The sequence below is a fragment of the Diachasma alloeum genome, unplaced genomic scaffold (assembly GCF_001412515.2).
Source record: "Diachasma alloeum isolate Michigan unplaced genomic scaffold, Dall2.0 Dall_scaffold_00195, whole genome shotgun sequence".
Lineage (NCBI taxonomy): Eukaryota > Metazoa > Arthropoda > Insecta > Hymenoptera > Braconidae > Diachasma > Diachasma alloeum.
The window spans coordinates 1,353,548-1,374,283 of record NW_021680360.1 but is presented as its reverse complement, the minus strand read 5'-3'; the positions used below and the strand labels follow the sequence as shown (position 1 = coordinate 1,374,283).

The 20,736-nt window shown below is 33.6% G+C and overlaps 1 protein-coding gene across 8 annotated transcripts; it reads left to right on the top strand.

Moving 5' to 3' along the window:
* Positions 1 to 365: 365 nt before the first annotated feature.
* On the top strand, positions 366 to 19,430 carry LOC107048655 (alpha-tocopherol transfer protein). 8 transcript variants are annotated; one of them, XM_015271954.1, is made up of 6 exons: positions 366 to 532; positions 7,408 to 7,727; positions 8,966 to 9,279; positions 10,992 to 11,086; positions 15,965 to 16,279; positions 18,918 to 19,430. In XM_015271954.1, exons 2-6 carry the CDS (start codon positions 7,543 to 7,545, stop codon positions 19,263 to 19,265), a joined length of 1,257 nt encoding a protein of 418 aa, XP_015127440.1. In that variant the 5' UTR covers positions 366 to 532; positions 7,408 to 7,542; the 3' UTR covers positions 19,266 to 19,430. The 8 variants fall into 8 exon arrangements, with proteins under 8 accessions (XP_015127440.1, XP_015127442.1, XP_015127436.1 ...); XM_015271956.1 differs by having other exon boundaries at positions 366 to 552; positions 7,426 to 7,727; XM_015271950.1 differs by having other exon boundaries at positions 366 to 552.
* Positions 19,431 to 20,736: the final 1,306 nt, after the last annotated feature.

The window sequence follows — 20,736 nt, the reverse complement described above, 5'->3', positions numbered from 1 at the left end:
TATATTCTGTCACTCAGTGCCTGACCCTTATATTCCACTTAACAGCACTTGCTACAACCCGGCCTGATGCAAAACAAGCATCTTGGAATTGAAACAGCCATCCCCCAATTTAGTATAAAATATACTATGGAATCAAGTATGTTTTACAACTTCGTTCTAAGCCCTTGAGCAACTTCATCACAATTACGCACTGATGCTCACCCCGGATGAACCGCTAAAACCGTCCCCTCAGCAATAAATATTTACCTGAAAAAAGCCATTAAACTGTGTACCGAGTACTCACGTGAGCGCCAATGCTTAGGCGGTTGTCCATGACGGGTAAGAGGGCCTTTTGCGATCGGTGTCGAGCAGTCCGGCCGCGTGTGCAGTTCAAGTCAGTTGCATTGCATAAGCGTTTTGCCGCGGTCTGACTCCCGCAGGCTCCAACCATTCCATTTCGCCTTTTGTTGTCATGCACAGTGAGTTTGTGCGGTAAAATCGGTTTTTTCGTCTCACCATTTGTGGAAACGATCTCCACTTCACGAATGTCCCGGTCAGTTTCGAGGAGAATTCGTGAGTTTAGTGGTCATTATCATCGGCTTCAAAGACTTTCAAACTGGTTTCTTTGGTTTTATTTGTGATTTATGTTATGAATTGGGAGTTTTGTTTATTTTCGCCGACCATCGGAGCACGTCATCTCGTTTGCATTCCACGGGGGAGATAACAGGCTCTTATCGCGAGATTTATCGGTTGAATTAGTGGAAGTGAACTCCAGTTAATTTCATTATGAGATTTTTTTGAATGAATTAGTCGATAATCTAATTGATGATTTATCGGTTTTTGGTTGAGTTCAGATTTTTATTTGTATCTCATACAGAAGTTCGTTAATGCAATACTATCGAATAATTTTTGCGGGATATCAGGGAATTATTAATTGTGTTTTTTTGAGTAATTATTGCTTCACTTCATTTCTTCGGTTGAGATTCCCTCGTTTTCTTCAATGGACATCTACATATCAGACAATTCCATTGAAAGAAATACTTTTTATTAATATGAGTTCGTTAATGCAATTGTGTCGAATCAATTGTCGTGAAGTAATTCATGTGAAAATTCAGTAGTGAAGCGGCACAACAATTCAAGTCGATTTAAGCTTCAACCGAATTTTTTAGGAATATCTTCGAATCTAAGGGAGATAACAACATTTTCATAATAACCTTTTTTATAGAGTGAATGGAGGACTATAAAAAAAGTTTTAACAAAAAATTTGCTATCTCCCTTAGATTTCGAGATATTTAGTGAAAACTGGGCAGTAGTCAAAGTCGATTTAAAGCGTTTTATCGTTTCGCTATTGAATTCGTAGTTCTGCTTTTTCTAATATTCTTTTTTTGCTGTATCGTGATGAAGTCGCCTGATTTGATACACGTTCACATATTACAATCTGCACATCACGTGGTTTGTATGTGGCGCGAGTAGTCATGAGAGATGACGCGCCGGGGGAAAATGTGGATCGAGGAAATAGAGAAAATGCGGGAAAAAGAATTTAATTGCGATTTTGATGAATATTGATGCATTTTTCGATATATTAATCGACAAATCATTCATTTTTGGTTGATATTTTTTTAAATGTAGACTTCATGAATTACTCTACGCAGTCTCTTTCGCGTTAAAAAATGGATGATTTTTTTTCCAAACAGCAGATGATGAAGAAATTCATTTTGTTACGAGGTTCAAATATCATTTAATAAATGAACTAATGAATCATTCAATTTCTATTGTCATCATTTTTTTTTATTATAAAATTCATGAATGAGTTCGTCAATGCAGTCTTTTGTGCACTAATGAATTGCAGGATTTTTTTCCACACAGATGAAGAAGAAATGAATTTTATTATTAGCTTCGAACATTATTCAATAATTGAATTAAGGAATCATTACGTTTCTGTTGTTATCAATTTTTTTGTTATCAAATTCATGAATGAGTTCATTAATGCAGTCTTTTGTGCTTTAATTAGTCAGAGAATGACCAACTGAGAAAATGACAAACAAATGCAAAAGTATTTTTATTGCATTTCTGATACATCAATCGATAATTTAATCAGCAGATCATTGCTTGCGGAGTTCATCAATGCAGTCTTTGTACGTTAATTAGACCAACAATTACAAACAGAGAAAATGAAGAAAAAATTAAAGCCACTTGTCCTGCATTTTTGAAACATTATTTAATTAATGAATCATTCAGTTTCTGCTCTTATCAATTTTTTTACTATGAAATTTATGAATGAGTTCATTAATGCAGTCTTTTGTACTTTAATTAGTCAAAGAATTACAAACAGAGAAAATAAAGACAAAATTGAAACAATTTTTATTGCATTTTTGGAGCATTATTCAATAATTTAATAAGCCAATCATTGATCTGCGGATAACAACAATTTTTTTCACATAAATTTGCTAAACGAGTTCAGTAGTGCAGTCTGTTGTTCGTCAATTAATCAGAACATTGTTATTTCTAAAATTTCTATTGAATTTTTTTTATCTAAATAACAATTTTTTTCTTTGTGGTGAATTTATCATTGATACATTCACGATGTTTACACCACACAGCTTGTGTTTCGCGGTGGTGGTAATAGAAAATGACTCGCCAGGCTGAAAATATATCGAGGAAATACAGAAAATGACAGAAAAAGGTTTTTTATTGCGATGTTGAAGCGTCGAAGGTCGGAGATCATTGTTATCAGTGATTCTTTCTTATAAAATTGACAGTTATTTTCTCTTTCTCTCTCCCCCTTGGTTTATCTCGCGTGCCTGGTGCTCCAGATAATCGTGGGATATATAAAGCAATTCCCGGGGATTTCATTAGGGCGATTTCGCGGCTGGGGAATAACAGGAGGATCTTTCTGTTTTCTACGTTATTTACGATTTCACAATTCCCGCGGGGGTAAGTAGTAATCCGTGTCGGGTACGGGTGAGGCGAATTGCATCAGTGGACCAATCACGTGGGGTCTTCAGGTCATTGTATTATATACTGGGAGAAACGACGCATTTGAATCGAAAGGAATTCTTTGAATTTTTTTCGTTCATTTCAACGAAATGAAAATTAGTGAACTTGATTATTTATTTCGATACACATTTTTTTAATTATTAAAATAATTATTTAAAATAATTTTGAGGGACTTTTATTGAAATTTTATCAAATAATTCAATTGTTTTTTGCGCTATTAAAGTGAATACATGAATCAAAGTCAATAGATTTTTATTTTTCTAGAGAAATTTTTAGCTATAAATTTGAAAATTTTAAGTTTTTTCCAGTGTATTTTGATTTATTTCTCATAACAAAATCTGAAGAAAACGCGTAACAAATTAATGCACGAGACAAAGTCCAAACAGAATGAGTTATGCAAAATGAGAGTCAGAGCCAGAATGAGAGTTATGCAAAAAAATAAATATTGATCAACTTATTATTTAAATTTTTTTTTGAAAAAACGCGCAACAAAGTTGCGTATTTTTTATAAAATTAATGCAAAAAAAAAACATTTTTTCGCAGAAGTCAATTCCGTAAATGAAGTGTTAGTTTAAGTTATTTAACTTTTTAAAAGATTTATGTAAAGAATTATAACACTTTTTTATGTAAAGAATTATTAAATATTGAAAAAATCGTTTGAATAAACCCATTCATTTGATTTAAGTAAAATTTCCATAATTAAAATAAACTATTTCTTTGTGTCTAATTTAAATTCAAGTGGTAATTCTTCCTTGAATTTAGTTTTCTTTTTCAATCTTCGGAAGGAGACATGTTTTATCTCGCTTGCGCAGAAGTTATTGTACATTATCATTTCCTTTGTTGTGGAGAGAGTATTGTCCAGTCCATAACGAAGTGATGAAGCACATCAACTGATACGAGAAGAATGAAAATGTCAGATTGTTTTATGACTACCTGAGAAACTATCGGATTTAGCAGGGCACAAATGCAAAAAGAATTATCAAGTGTTTTCGAAAATAGGGAAGCGACCAAAAGATAACCGATTCCAATTTTTTGACTATTCTATAATTAAAGTAGAACTATTTTCTTTACTTGTATAATACGAATTGTATTGCTAATTTCATTTGTTGATAATGGCACTAATCTATAATTATGCGATTATTTTTTTTTATTGTTAAACGTTTTTCATATATTGATCTACTAATCCAATGATCTACTAGATATTTGTGCTCATCTGTTTGTCCAATGTTTGTACTCCAAATAATTTTCGTTCCATACTTAATACATTTAATTAGGTACAGAACCCATAATTGGCGCATTGGGGAGATTTATTTACTTTTGATTGAAAAATTCAAGGGTTTTGATTCATAATTTAGTTATTATCTCTTAGTCATAAAAGAAATCTCTCAACTGGAGAATCTAGTGATTTATGAATGTAAATGATTATTCAATTGTCTTTATGTTTGAAATAAATTCTCTACTTTTTTGTCGTATTGTGAAGTTTAAAAATAAACTTTTCATCGTTTCGTTGAATAATTTTCTATTACTCGAAGTCACTTACGTCATCTGTGGTCTCTTTGTCTCGTTCCTCAGAAGAAAATTGGCGAACAATTTCAACACAGAAAAATGAGCAGTCTCCCGGGAGAGGCTTTTATCCAGAAAAAAAAGAGAAATTATATAATTTCGTCTGAAAAGGTCATTTTTATTACGTGCGGGAGATTGCATCAGGCAAAACGGGAAATTACAATAATTTAAATTAGCTGTTTACTTTTTTATTTCAATTTTAGGAAATGTTGAGGCATTGAGGGGCTTCTAGACTGTCAGGGGATTGAGGACTGAATGTGAGGGAATATTTTATGCTCGTCAATTATTTGTCAAGCGATGGAATCAATTGCAGGAACTGAAGAATCAATAATTTCGTTCCGAGGTCAGTTTTTGGAGAATATCCTGGAAGGGACGGGAGTAGTGAATTTTTCATGAGGACATTTTGTGTAGAACTTAATTCTTTCCACAAATAACAAGTTTTGACACAAAACTGCAGAGAAAATTTCAAAAACTGATTTCATTGTCTGTTTGTGATTCTCCAAACGAGTTATAGATTTTTTCACTGATATTTTGATGTTTTAATGGAAAAATTAGAAAATGATCATACAATGCTAAAAATTTTCCACTGAAATTTCCGATAAGAGTCGTGGAAATTTCTGATAAGTAACATGTCCACTGAAGTTTCAGGGAATTTTGTCACTGAAAATTCCTAATTACACGGAAAAATTGGTATGAACAGTAAATTTCAGTTAAATTATTCCGGGAAAATTATTGGAAAATCAGGAAAATTCTGAGAAATCCGGAGTTCAAGAAGAGAGGTTTTTATTCAGAGAAATCTGGAATTCAGGAAGAGATTTCTCTGAATTTTCGTCAAATTTCTTAAAAAATTGCCGCAATTCCTTAGAAATTCAAGGGAATTTTGCAGGGAATATTCCATTCCACCTGAAAATTCATATAAATTGTGAAATTTCCGTCTTCCTGCCACGCAAAATTTGGGACTTTATTTGAATTTTCAGAAAAACTTGAAATTCCATCGACTTTTTTTCCGAATTCAAGGTCTCTTTCCGGAAAATTCAGCCAAATTTACGTGACAGTATACCTTCACTACCCCTAAACCAATTGAAAAATAACGCAAAAAAACACCATTAATTGCAGTTGAGAATTGCATGACAGGATTAAATACATTGCATCGTTTTTTTATAGAATTGACATGAAAAACACATGATTATTTTTGTCATTCCGGTCGTGAAGCGCTGCCTCACGGCCGTCATAACAAAAAATACTGTTCGTCATACGGCCAAAAAAAACTTTTCTAGCTCATATGATTACAGCCCTTGCCTTCGGATCGGGCTGCAAACTCATATTCGCCAGAAAAGTTTTTTTCGGCCTAGTGACGAAATAGACTATTTAAATAGAATTCTAGTAGAACCCCTATCGAATTCCGTATGAAAAGTGGTACGTTTTTCTACTGAATTTTTTCGCACATAGATCCATGTCAAGAATTATTACATAAATAATTCATTAACCAATTACTTCATTTTTAATTAATGTATGGGATTCTATAGTCTTTATTTGGATTACGTAAACATTTTTTTATTAAAAAAAAAAACTAAACCTCATTTATCTCTTCAAAAGAAGATTTCATAAACATTTGGATATCAAAAAATTTATCTCCTCCAATAAATAATTAATTTTGTATTAATATTCTCAATACGTAAACGGAATAAAAATTGAATCTTGGTTTGAAGGTCATTCCAGTGACAGGACAAATTGGAAAATTATCATACTAAGATAATGTGCCAGTAACTATCTCCTACCAATTACAAAATAACGTGAAAAAAAAATCAAAATTAATTGCTGTTCAGAATTGCATGACAGGCTCAAATAGTAGTGAATAATTCTATTCCTTTTCTGCGCTCATTCTATAAAAGATCGTGGAATTTTACTGCGTTATTTGATAGAAAAAAGTCAAAAAATTTTGATTTCGGCATACAAATTCCCAGACATGAATTTACAATTTTCAGGTTTTTTCACGGTATTTTGATTCATTTCACATGATAAAATGCAAGAACGAAAAGTAGGAAAATTACTGCCTAGGAAAAAATCTTAACAGGAAGAGTTGTATACAAAAATAAAAATTTATAGGCTTTTTTCTACGAAAAATATCTATTTTTCAGAATATTTATGAAAAAAAAATTTTTTTATAAAACAAAAGATTCTTTTAAATTCCAATTCTACTAGAGCCTTAGTAGAATTCTTTAAAGAGAAGTAATAGGTATTTCTATTGAATTTTTTCATACGCGGATCCACATAAAGAATTATTACATACATAATTCACTAATCAATTATTTTATTCTTGCCTAATATCTTAAACCTTACAGTCTTTATTTGGATTATATCAGTAGCGAAGTGGTAAAACGGTACAAGTCAATTTTGACTGCTGACCAGTTTGCAATGAATATCTCGGAATCTATGGGAGATAGCAAAATTTTTGTTATAACCTTTTTTGTGGAGCCGATTGAGTGCTACACTAAATGTAATTATGAAAATTTCGCTATCTCCACTAGATTCGGAAATATTCCTCGAAAACTCAACTGCGAGATAAGTCGACTTAAACCCTTTTACCACTTCGCTACTGATATAAACACATGTTTATATTTGAAAAAACTAAACCCGCTCAAAAGGGGATTTCAAAAATTTTTCGATCTCGAGAAATTCATCTTTTCCAGTCAATGATTAATTTTATATTAATATTCTCAATGTATAAACGTAATAAAAATTAAGTGATAGTTTGAAGGTCATTCCAGTGACAGGAAAAATTCGAAAATTATCACACTAAGATAATCCGCCACTAGCTATCCCCTAGCAATTACAAAATAACGTGAAAAAAATGAACATTAATTGCAGTTGAGAATTGCATGACAGGATTGATACTCATGTCCACGTCTCGAGTGGTAAAGTGGGGAGAAAACTGTGGGTAAATATTTTTCAATCAGCCTATGGATACGACAAAGTGCAGTCGAGTGTGGCTTCAAGTGGTGCATGCGGATTCGATTGAATCACGTAACTGAACGTTTTGAAAATAGAAAGAAGAACTCGAAGGATAGAATAATTCCACTGGAAAAAATCTCGAGGGGAGACAGAATGTCTGACATGAATGCGGGAATTTTGAGGCTGAAGAATGGAGAGAATCTAGAGAAGAACCAACTGTACAATAAAAAAGATGGGTGAGGAAAACAATTTCATAAGCATTTATTCATGAAAATAACTCATCGATGAGCGATTTTATAACATGTCCGAAGGGAATTCGATTACGAGAATTTTCATCACGTAATCAGCAAAGTATTTTCATTTTTTAATTAATGTAGCTCATTTCAATTGTTGAATTATGAAGATCATAAGACCTTCATTGTAAGAAAAGAGAATGGAATTTCATAGACATTTGACTTGTACTTTTCAAAAGATTCACATTGAGTTCAATTTTTAGGGAAAAACCTATCTTAAAATTTGAGATAATTCAAAATTTTTTTAATTAATTGCTGAATTTTTCTGATTGATATCAATTCTCATGGAATAATTGAACTAAAAATTACAGTTTTAATTTTTTTTAGTTTAAATTTTCGAGTTTCAATGACGAAATTCTTTGTAATTTCAGGGAAAATATCATGTGATGAAAATGTTTAAGAAGTTTGATGAAATTTATCTAGCATAAACAAAGTTTTTCAACATTGTCTATCGAAGTCGTTGATTACGAAGTATAATTAACAAAGAATTCTGACGTAATGATTGGTTAAGTTGTCTTGAAAATGGAAACAGCAAAAAAAATGTCGAGAATACTTTTTTTAGCTAAAAAAAATGCCACGTGATATCTGTCCTTGAGATAAATGCATAATTGAACCGGTTTCCTCAATCGCCTTTATACTTTTCTTTAATTATCTTCGTCTATATACTAAAAATCGATTGATGTCCTCTGATTATTTCTCCTCAGAACCCAGAACAATCATTGACATCAATTTCTCCCCCCCGCTATTACCCAAGAATGGGATAAATTCGTTGGCAGCCAATAAATCTCGAATTGCAGATCGATAAATCGATAAAAATTATCCATCAAAAACGTTAATCATGAAGCAGAATTAACAAAGAATTCTGCTTCAATTATTCGTTAAATTTTTTGAAAAACGGAAACGCAAAAAACAAATTTCGAAAATTATTTTTTTAGCTGTAAAAAATTCCACGTGATACTCCGATTATGTATTCATCTCGAATAAATTCATAATTGAACCGTTTTCCTCAATGGCCTTTACGTTGTTCCTTCAATTATTCTCGCCGAAATATTAAACATCGATTAATTTCCTCTGATGACATCTCCTCAGAAGCCGGAATCATCATTCACATCAATTTTCCCTCCCACTATTACCCAAGAATCGGATAAATTCGTTGACAGCCAATAAATCTCGAATTGCAGGTCGATAAATCTGGAGAAACCTTTGATAGACGCTAAAAAAATTGACGAAACGGATGACATTGAGAAAATGTACGAGTCAATGTTGCTTGTGCACGATAATTCAACAAAAACACATGAAAAAACCGAGATATTCGAGGATGCGCTGAATGAACCATTGAACTTAAACACGGATGAAAAACTCGACGAGGAGGAACTCGACCTGGACCTGGAGGAACCACCACCGCCGGAGGTGTTGGAGTATGCAAGACGAGAACTGGGCGAAACGGACGAGGTCAAGTGTCAGACTCTCGACGAGCTACGCGACATGATTTACGGTAATTATCGCTGGGTATTAACTACAGTGAAATTGCCTCGTGGTACTATCATCAAATGGAATTTGAATATTAGATCTATTCGAGGGGCATTCAAATGTTACGGTACTGAGAGAAAAAATTAGCTCTGCCGAAAAACCAGTAGAAATTAGCCAACTTGATACGCGGAGAGAAATATTCAGCAAAAATTACCGAACAATCCACGTAATCCGCAATGGGGAATAGTTTCCCGGCAATTGTTATAGGAATGGAAGAGAATAAATCTAAAGCGTTCAGTGGATTCTCGGGTTCATCACCGAACCAAGTATGAAATTGTCACGTCATTTTTTCCGAAGAAGTAAAATTTTACAGAAACTTACTGACTTAGTATGCCTTCATCATCAACAATTCTTGAACGTTCAACAATTTTTATGAAGCGGATAAGTTATTTTTGCGTTCCGTTCCGTAAAATTTCTCAATACTTGGGGAAAAATTACGGAACGACTTATCCCCACAGCGGTGAGTCGTCAGACGGGTGGTTAATTCTTACGGAACAACTCGTGAAATTTACGCGGCGATTCGTACAATTTCAGTTCTGACTCACACTTTTTATTGAATTTTACTTCGCGGATTACATTTCGAAACGTAATTTTCACGTTTTTTTTCTGGTAATTTTTATTGAATTTTTCTCTCCGTGTGCGGAAAAACGATATGTTCCACGTGAGAATATTTGATACAGTGGAACAGATTTACTTGAGGGAAATTAATCAACTTGATAGAAGGAAATTTGATATCTTTCACAAAAATCAAATTTTTGTCGTGATCATCAGAAATATCTGTAGATGAATTCGAACTGTCCACAGGAAAAAATATAATCTATTGTACAACAATCATTTGATCTGAGAGAACTCCATAGGAAAGAATATTTTTGACCCAAAAAAATTGTCCCCTCAAAATTATTTAGTTTTGTCAAGAACTGTTTGACACGGAGCGTGCGTAAAATTTCACTTTACGCACTTGTGAAGAAATAGTATATTTCGGGGCGAATGCGATGGGGTTTTTTACAGGCGTGGACGGGCCAACCACGCGGGTAAAAAATTTCATGGCACTAGCCGTAAACGATATTTTTACGGAGTGAGTTTCACTATTACGAGTTTGGGGGAGGGCCCAATTCCCGAACGAAGAAAAGTGAAGGTGAGTACAAAAAATCAATCAATTCAATCGGTCCAATACGAATATAACATGAACTCAATGAGAACAGATTCCTTGACTCACTACAAAGTTAAATTGCCTACGAGGTTCAAACCATAATATAAAATAATAAACGTTGATATCTAAAACCCAAAAATAACCCGTACGACACTAAAAGTTGAAGAAAACCATTTCAAAATTTCCGATCTGTATAATATATTCGAAAGTAGTTGAAGGTTTCACTGTAATGTGAGTCAATGCAGCACACAAATTGCCGATTCTTTCCCTCCAATAAAATAAAATATGGTGTAACATTACAACCTGGGAAATCGTCCCTCCCCCCGGAACCACAACTGTGGAAAATATAGACCCCCTCCCTTTCCCCGTTAATCGCGTGACGTAATATTTGAATGTTCCCTTCGGGGGAAGTGAATAGGATGCAATGACGTTTCTGATTATTATATTTCGAAAGTGATGGGGTTAATTGTTTGCCTTGTATTCCGATCAATTAAACTCGACGATATGGCTAATTGATTAATTCGTAGAGAGGGGCGAGTGCAATCCGCATCGGATGGACGACGCTTTTCTCATCAGGTTTCTTCGGGCGCGTAATTTCAATGTCAATCGAGCTCATCGATTGGTAAGTTATTTGCAAATACACGTTTTATTATTATTACTAGTATTTACTTTCCAATACTGCTTCAGAACGCAATTTTAGAGAAAAAAAATCTTGAAAAGTTTTGATTTTCCCATGCATCCCTAATTTTTAGCACACAAAAAAACCTAAACGTAAATTACGCTTAAGACGTCATCTTTCACGCTTGAAGTTAAAGCGTCAAGCGATTATTTTTTCGTATTTTTGACAAACGTAAAAGACACTTTGCTATAAGTAAATTACATTTTAATAAATGTAAAATACGCTTTGTTCAGGCGTAATTTACGTTTTTATTTTGACCGTAGAATATGCTTTTTTAGAGCTTAAATTCCGATTTTCATTATGGAATAAAAGCCACCAGACATCATAGTGACGATAAGTGTAAATTACGTTTATCAAAACGTAATTTACATTTAGGTTTTTCTGTGTGAAGGACTTGCGACTGTCAAAATCAACGTCTGCAAAATTCTGGTATTCAGTGGCTTGATCACTAATTTTTAAAGACATCTTCACTAATTTTCAAGGACAAAATAGTCACTGAAAATGTCACTGAATCACTTTTCAGGGAGTCACCTCTACTTTTTAAGAAGTCATCACCAAATTTCAGTGATTAAGTCACTGATAATCAAGATTATTCTAGTCACTGTCCAGTATCACCAATAATTTCTGATAGATTCCTACAAATCAGTGTTACGTCTTTGGAATTAGAGTGACATGTTCCTTAAAGTAAAAATTTCGTTTCTCTGTGAGGATTCAGTAGCCAGAATTATTTTGCAAAAATAAAATAGTCACTGTATGTTACACAGTTATGATGAAAATAGCTATAAAGTTTTTTTTAATCGTTATTTTACATCGTTTCGACTCGGTTGGGGTATGCTGCGATGATGATCAAGACATGAAATGGTTAGATCTCACCATTCTACCCGGTCGGGTTTTGAATTCGGAACCTTTCGCATGTGAGGCAACGAACTTCCCCACTGCGCCAAGCCACCGGGCAGCTATAAAGTTATCATAATCACATTGAAAGAAAAAATGAAATGATGTCTCAAACTAATTTCTTGCACCAAACGACGAGACATTCCTATAATGACTGGCTGTATACAATTCTCGTCAAGTGTTCACAATTTGAAAATGAGCATTTTCCGATGAAGTGAGAATTTCTTGACTCTAGGGAGTCTTTTTTTTACATCAACTTAATGGCTCATGAATCGGAGTTTTTCGTATTTAATGAATACAGAATTCATGCGAAGCAAAACCTCCAGACATTTCTGAAATATCCGTCACTCGCTTTCAACTGCAATGAGTTTGAAAGAAACAAACTCATCTCCTCATTCTGAAGTTTTCTCGTCGTTTGAAGAAAATTATCTCATTCGGAAAAGAAAATATTAATTTTCCATTTAGTATCTTAGCGCTTCATTCCGAAGACCACCGATTGCTTGTCTGAACCCCACCCTCAGCTCAAGAAATGCCTTATTCATAGTAGTTCTTTCTTTCTCTCAGTGTCCTGAATCTTATTTTCACTACTGATTTAATCATTGTTTGTCTTATCGACTAAGTGTCGTCTTTATATATCAAGATCGCTTGATGTCTTCGATTCAGTCAGCTATCGCCACTCCGGACGATGCATCCATTTATGTCAAAATCTTTTGTCTTAATCATTAGAAGTATTATTATTACTTGACAGAATCGATAACAATGGGGAAAGAGATGCTGATCGAGGGATAAAACTAAAGCTTTGCTGACCTTTATTTGTTTGGCGAGGGATTAACATCTACTACGAACTGTTTATTTATGCTCGAGATGACCAGCTTCGATGATATTTTATGGTCCTCCATTGTAAGTCTTGTAGAAATGGAAGAATAAACATTAATCACATTATTGTAATGGAGTGGGAATTCAATCCTGTGGAATTGGTGGTGTAGATCATTGAGGAAGAACACCAAAGCTTTACCGACATTTATTTGTTTGGCCGGGGGATTAACAGCTACTTTGAACCATCTCTTACTCGTAAGGTGGTCAAATTTGATGATCTTTTATGGTCATCCATTGTTATTAATGTAGACAATAAAGTATGAGCACTGATCACATTATTGTAATGCGGTGGAAATTCAATCCTGGGGGATTGATGGCGTAGATATTGCACTCTCTGCACGTTTATGTAATGATGTATTTAGCAGGAGGCTTTTTCTGTTTCTTCGGAGAATCGTTGAGTCATGGCTTGATTGATATATCACGTCTTAATTACGAAGTCTTGTCTTGAATGGGAAAACAAATCTGCTGAGGGAAACACGTCTCGATTGAGCAGTCAGGTTTTGGTTATGCGGTAGGTCTTGTCAGGGAGCAAAGTCATGGTTATTCAAAAGTTCATGGCTTGATTAAGCTGTTGAGGCTTCAGTCAGCTTAAGGTCTTTGTTATAAAGTTGAATCTTGTTCAGAAGATGATGAACAAGACCTTGCGTCCTGACCAAACAAACGTTTCTTGACCGAAAAATTGCGTTCTGATGAGGATGCTTTCATTGAAAATTGTGTTTTGATCAACCAGTCGTGGTGTGATAGTGATGCTGTGACTAAAAATATATTGATGGCGTAGATATTGCATCCTTTGCACATTTATGAATCAATATATCTTTAGGAGGGAGCTTTTTTGTTTCTTCTGAAGAATCGTTGAGTCATGGCTTAATTGATACATCACATCTTAGTTATGAAGTCTTGAATAGGAAAACAAGTCTTCTGAGGGAAACACGTCTCGATTGAGCAGTCAACTTTTGGTTTGGCGGTAGGTCTTGTCCGGGAGCAAAGTCAGGGCTGCTTAAAAGTTCATGGCTTGATTGAACTGTCAAGTGTTCAGCCAACTCGATATCTTAGTTATAACGTTGAGTATTGTGCAAAATAGTTTTTACTCAACAATCATCGCTCCGTCAAAACTTGACATTCTGATCGAAAAAACGTTTCTTGGCCGAAAAATTGCGTTCTGATGAAATCAAGTTTTGGTCCCCTGACATGGACATGTTAGTGATTCGCTTGACTCGCTAGAAAAAAATGCTTATGAAACCTCTATTAACCATTACTGATTTTCTTTGCCTTGTAAGTAATTTCGATTTAAGATTTTCCGCTCGCAACGTCACTTTCGAACTCTTATGTGTTATGACATCATGTAAAATACCTCGCGTTATTCTACCTCTGGATAAACTATCTGTATCACATTTGAATTTATTCATCTACTAATATTTAAATCATATATTGGCTCCGGCGGTTTGACTGTGATACCAATAAATAAATAAAATAAAGTCTTGGCCAAATAATCCTGGCCTGATCAAAACATTGCGTTGTGGTAAAAAAATGTTTTAATCAACACATGTATCAGCAAAAAATAATTTCTTGATTAAACATCTTGATTTCGAATGCAGTAAAAAGTCATTTATTGCTGCCGGTACAAAATTCCCCTTTTAGTTTAATAATCCTTCTTTCCCTTCAAATTACACAATATTTTATCGGAATTAACTCAACTCAGTGTTCAATATCATTAAGTGCAGAATGTTTTCCACGGTTATAAAACTGGTGAATCGAACTGGAAGCATAAACTTGACGCGACAGAACCGTGGCATTGCGTAAGAGTGCCAAGGCGAACTGATCACTCAGCCAAATCCAACGTCGGTTATTATTATCCCCATTCTCCTAGACTCTGGTCTCCTCCTTTTGATTACAGCACCAAAATAAGTGGCTCCTAATGTCGTAGCACCCTGGGAACGTAATTAATCACGTGACAGATATTCCTGAAGCCCATAAATTCTGGTTATAATCTTTGCACTGGCTCGTCGTGGAAGTCACACTTCTTTATTTCTCTCTCGTACTTGATCAAAGTTCAGAGAAGTTTTTCATTGGTCCTCTGGATTGCGTTAGAAACTTGGTAGAGTGGATCAAAGTGCCTTCGCACAAGTGCCCACGCGTGAAAAGCATCCAGTGGTGAACAAAAAGAATGTGGCATCGTAAAAATGGCTTCAAGTGTCATTATACGAGCAGTTGAAATTTTATTACGGAATTTTTTCGTCTCACGTGCGAGACAATTTCGTTGAAAAAACTGACGGATCCGATGGAAAATTCTATTACATTTCTAAGAAACTTCTATTTGAAATTCTGCTGTTATCTTTTTCTTTTATAGACATTTTCAATAGCGAGCTCTTATGCACTGTTGTAAAAAATTGACATTGACGTTGACCTTGAATACATTTTTCAAGGAAAAACCCGTAAAATTTCAATGAAAATTCAGCGGAATTTGAACTTTTTGAATGGCAGGGAGACAAGGATTCTTCCATTTACTTGAATTTTCAAGTACAACATGAATAATTGTAATTAATCAAAAATTCAAGAATACGTTTTTGTGAATTCTATCGATTTTTATCAATTCCATAAGAATTCTATCGATTTTTCTCAATTCCATATCGATTTTGATCAATTCCATAAGAATTGATGAATAAGTTATGTAGAAAAATCGAATTCTGTTGACTACTTCTATTGAATGTTTTCTATTGAACCTGTCCATAGAATCAGCCAAAAACTAATAGAAAGTTTAATAGAAATTCAATAGAATTTTCTAACGAATTCGACAGGTTTATCTATTAATAAAAAATTAAATTAAATTAAATTAAATTAAATTAAATTTCTTCTTACGTGAATCTGTGTAGAAATATCAAAATCTATAGATTTTTTCCAATTAAGTATTTTCTATTCCTCTTTTAAAAACGTAGAAAAACTGCAGAATTATTCATGACATCGGCACAAAACTAATAAAAGTCAAATACAATCTGTGAAATATTTTTTTCTTCACGTATAGAACTCTGTTCTCACTCGACATGTTGTTATTAGATTGTCAGATACTATAACTTCAAGGAGGAGCATCCGGAGATTCATGAGAATGTCGATCCCCTCAAGATGCGTCACATTGGAGACGACGATGTCATGACAGTGCCTGGATACAGGACCGAGTGCGGACGCAGGATGATGATCTACAGGATGGGAAATTGGGATCCCAAGAAGTACGGGGTCGAGGAGATTTTTAAGGCGACTGTTATTATCCTTGAACTCGGGGCCTTGGAGCCACGCGCACAGATACTCGGGGGATTTGTGATATTCGACCTTCGTGATATCACTATGACTCATGCGTGGACTATGACCCCGCAGGTGAGTTTAGTTGGGTTTGTGATATTTTTCCAACTTCAGGTATAGGGGAGGGTATGCCTGTACCGCCCACCTAAGGGGAAATGCCAGTTTTACATTTTCTATTTCAACTTGAGTGGAAAAAATATTTTTATGTACTTCTTTGACTATTGAACTCATTATTCTCGAAGTGTAGACGTCTAATTCCCCTCAGAATCGACAAAATTAATTGAAAACAAAAGAGAGAGCCCATTGAGCGGTACTACCCACCGTCGGGTAATACCGCTCGGCACGATTCCAATGCCGCCCATAGGAAATTCCGTGTATCGTTTGCGCTGCAATCTAACCTGTAGTCGACTGCTGTCGAGTAACAACGTGGCCGATCCTATGAGCGGTATTTCCGGCTCCGCTCGGCGTCAACAAAATTGTTGATAACTATTGACGCGAGGGGAGTTTTGAGTTCGAATTGGTCTCAAATTACGCGTGAATATAACACGAATCGAATAATCATAGTTTAATATAACAATTCGGAGTTTGAAACTATCAAAAACCTTAATTACTAGTGCACCAATTTTGCACCATAAAGACCTCGAATCTTTCTTATGTGTTTTTTAATATTTAAAGTGGTAAATAGAGTGAAATTTTCTCAACAATCACATTCTATCATCAAATCCTTCGTGATCAGGAAAAGAAAAAAATTTTCGAGTTGATGGTTGTGGAGAAAATCGGGTGGGCGGTATTGCCTGCTGAGCGGTACAGGCGCACCCTCCCCTATCAATATTTCCTGGGGGTAACGGTGTCAATGAAGTAAGAAGGGTTGAGTGTCCTCGCGATGGGGAAAAAATTAATGAAATTTTAAATTAGCTTCGTTGACCGAAGCTTTTAATTAAAATTGGGGCTACGGGGCCTCGAGGTCATTAAGGCAGGAAATTAAATTGAGAATTGGAATTTTATGTCCACACGGCCACTATTTTTAACTCCATCGAATTGAATGAAAAATGTGGAAGGATTAATGTCGACGTTTTGAGGTCTAATTTCGAGAACTCATTACGCACTGAAAAAATTAAACGCTAGTTGTGTTTAGTGTCTTTTACGTTTCATTACGCCTATTTCACGCTTAATGAATTGTTAATTACGATCTTAATAGAAACGTATTTTACGATTTACTTATGCTTAGTTTACGAAAAGAATATCGTATTTTACGCGTAAGGATATCCAAGTACTTTGGCTATTTTTTCTCCAGGAAAATGCTTTTCAACTTTTGTAGTCGAACATCAGAACTTTCATTTGAGCTCCATTTAAACCTAAGTTTCTGGATATTATACAAGGATTTTGTTATTTTAATTTTGCACATCTGAATTTGAATCTCGGTATTGAACCGTTAGAAAACATTTAAAAAATCTGAAAGAAGAGAAAGTTGACTTTTGAAGCAAAATTGATAAAATTATTAAAAAATTGCAATTTTTGAAAATCATGAGCATTTTCTATCAATAATTTATAAACAATCAATTTTCCACCATAAAAATCACTTCTTCGGAATCGTAACGAATTTAGTCATATTCAGAATTTTACCAAAAATGGATTTCATGTTTAAGAAAGAAGTTTTCCGAAAGTTTAAACAATTTCAATTACTTATTTATAAACAACGAATGTAAAACAAATAATAATTCTGCGCAAAATGTAATTTAAATGACGCTGAATAGTCATGATTTTTTTGAAATTTTCCTCACGCAATTTAATTGAAAAATTTGAAAAAATTCATGACGAAAAATCATGAATTAATTGCGTGAGAAAAATTTGATGATTGAATTTATAGTGTGTTTTGTACCAAACTGTAAAAGATATTTGGATATCCTAAAAATAATTATTTTTCTTCGTAATTTACGAATAGGAAAACGTAAATTGAGATTATGTAATCGGAATTTACTGCGATTTTAACTGTGATTTTAATTTGCGTTTCAATTGAAGTGTATTTCCAAGTTTTTCTGTGTGTACATATATGTGGAGGGTAATTCCCAGATATTTTCATTTATCTGCCAACATACATAACAATGCATCAGATGATACATCAAATAACAATTGAGTGTATGGCCTCAAAATTGCGGAAAAATTAACTTGCAAAAACTCAATCTAGTATGTGTTGAAAAGACAATCAATTCCTCGGGAATGAAAATATCCATTGTCGTGAGGAGCACCCAAGTTTGAGGCCGAAACTTCGGCATTAATCTCATTATTTTTAATTTGGTTGAAGGGATTTCCTTTTCATCACAAGGCCACTCAACCCTTCGTAATTATATCAATTTTTTTTATCAGACAAATCGTAAACATGAAGGGGGAATGTTCTCAGCTCGATCAATACTCTGTAGGACGAATTTATTTTGTCTTACTGTTTTCATTTTTTTTCAATTGACATGAAACATTGAGTTGTTTTGGTGGTATTTCAATTTGAAATATTTTACTGCTTCATTTCATTAGTATTTCTTCGATTTTATGGTGGGATTTTTAATGGGAAAATGTCGTTTCCATTTTAATTCCCTGTTCATTTCACTATTTCCCATTCTATTTCGCTTTTCCAGACGAGTTTAATCTTGTGAAAAATTTTCTAATAAAAAAATCACTGTTCAACTGATATATTTTCATTCATCTTTTCCATTCATAACAGATTGCGAACATGGTGATAGCACTTATGGTGACGTCATTCCCCATGAAGACACACGCAATTCACATACTCCATCAGTCCTGGGTATTCGATGTGATATATTCAGTTTTCAAGCCACTATTAAACAAGGGAATGCAGGAACGTGTTTTCTTTCACGGAGATGACATGTCAAGCCTTCACAAGCATATCAAACCAACGAGCCTTCCCAAGATGTACGGCGGAACGAGGGAGGAATTGCCTTATTACAAGTGGATAGATTCACTCAGCAAGAAACCAAAAATCGTCAAGCCCATGCATGAAATCGGCTACATAGTCACGGATGAGCAGTTGGCGATGATTAAAAACTGGTGATTCCACGAGCTCAATTTGAATTTAATTATTCCGGTAGATTGTTTTAGTCGACTAGAAACTGGCAGATGAGTATTTTTAATCGAACAAATGAAATGAGAATTGTTTCTAGTTATTTATTAGTAGATAAATCTAAACTAAAAATAAATTTCCATATTTTTCCAACAATTTTTTAAAACAATTGTACTTTTTTGTATTTTTCTACTCAAAATTTACTGTTTTATGAAAGATTCGTGATAAAAAATATTATAGAATCGACATTCGTATTCGAATAAAATGTTTGTTTTGGGGAAATATTTTTTTTTAATGTTTAGAATATAGAAAAATATTTTTTTTACTTACAATAAATAATAGAACACCATGATGAAGTTATCTATAGAAACCCAATATTTTTGGGAATTTTTTTGTGAATTTTTTTCTCTTTAAAAATAAATTGAATGCCAATATATGATGAAAATCTCTTATTCGAGAACAATTCCCGATTGATTTCCAAGTTTAAATTGATAAAACTTATTATAAAAATGTTTGCATCCCCGAAATAAAATATGTAAGACTGGAAAATTATATTTTGAAAAAAATTGATCAAAAATAAAGAATAAAAAAAACGTGCAACAATTTCAACTCCTTCCAAATCAATTTTATTAGTCGAAATACAGAACAAATTTAAGGAATAAATCGTCCAAATTCTCATCACTCAGCACTCTTATCAAATTTACTATTTCATGTAATCATTTTTTATAGAAATATTCCTTAATTGACATTTGTATGAAAAACAAAACTTTTAAATCGTGGAAATTATTATTTTTAATATTTGCAATATTAAATCAAATTAATAATAAAATTAAATTGATAAAATTTTCAAAGTTACACTAAATAAAGGAGATGACAATAGATTCTATGAATTTTTAAAAACTGCAATAAATAGCAGAAATTACAATAAATAATAAAAGTCACTCTTTAGAATAATTTGCAATTGATTTTCCATTTTGAATTGATAAAAATTCATTATAGAAACGTTTCCACTCTCAAAATTATATTTTCAATGCTTAAAAATAGTATTTAAAAAACTGATCAAACATATGGAACGAGAAAACATGAAGCGTTTCATCTCCATGAAAGCCCTTTTTTTAATTAAAACACATAAAAAGATCTGAAGACCGAATCGGTCGGCTCCAATCTCTCCACTGAAAGAAAAAATGAGTTCTGCTGAAAAATTATCTTCTTCCCAGATCGAATATACCATATAGTTATTCTTCATAAAGAAATTCCTTAATTGATATTCCCACGGAAAAAAAACGTTTAAACCGTGAGAAAATTTTCCTAATGTTTCCAATGCAGAAATTATTTAAAAAAAATTACAATACATAACAGAAATGGCAATAAATAATAAAAATCGCGCATTCTACAAGAATTGGCAATCGATTTTCCTTATAAAAATTCAATATAAAAACGCTTGCCCCTTAAAATAATGTGT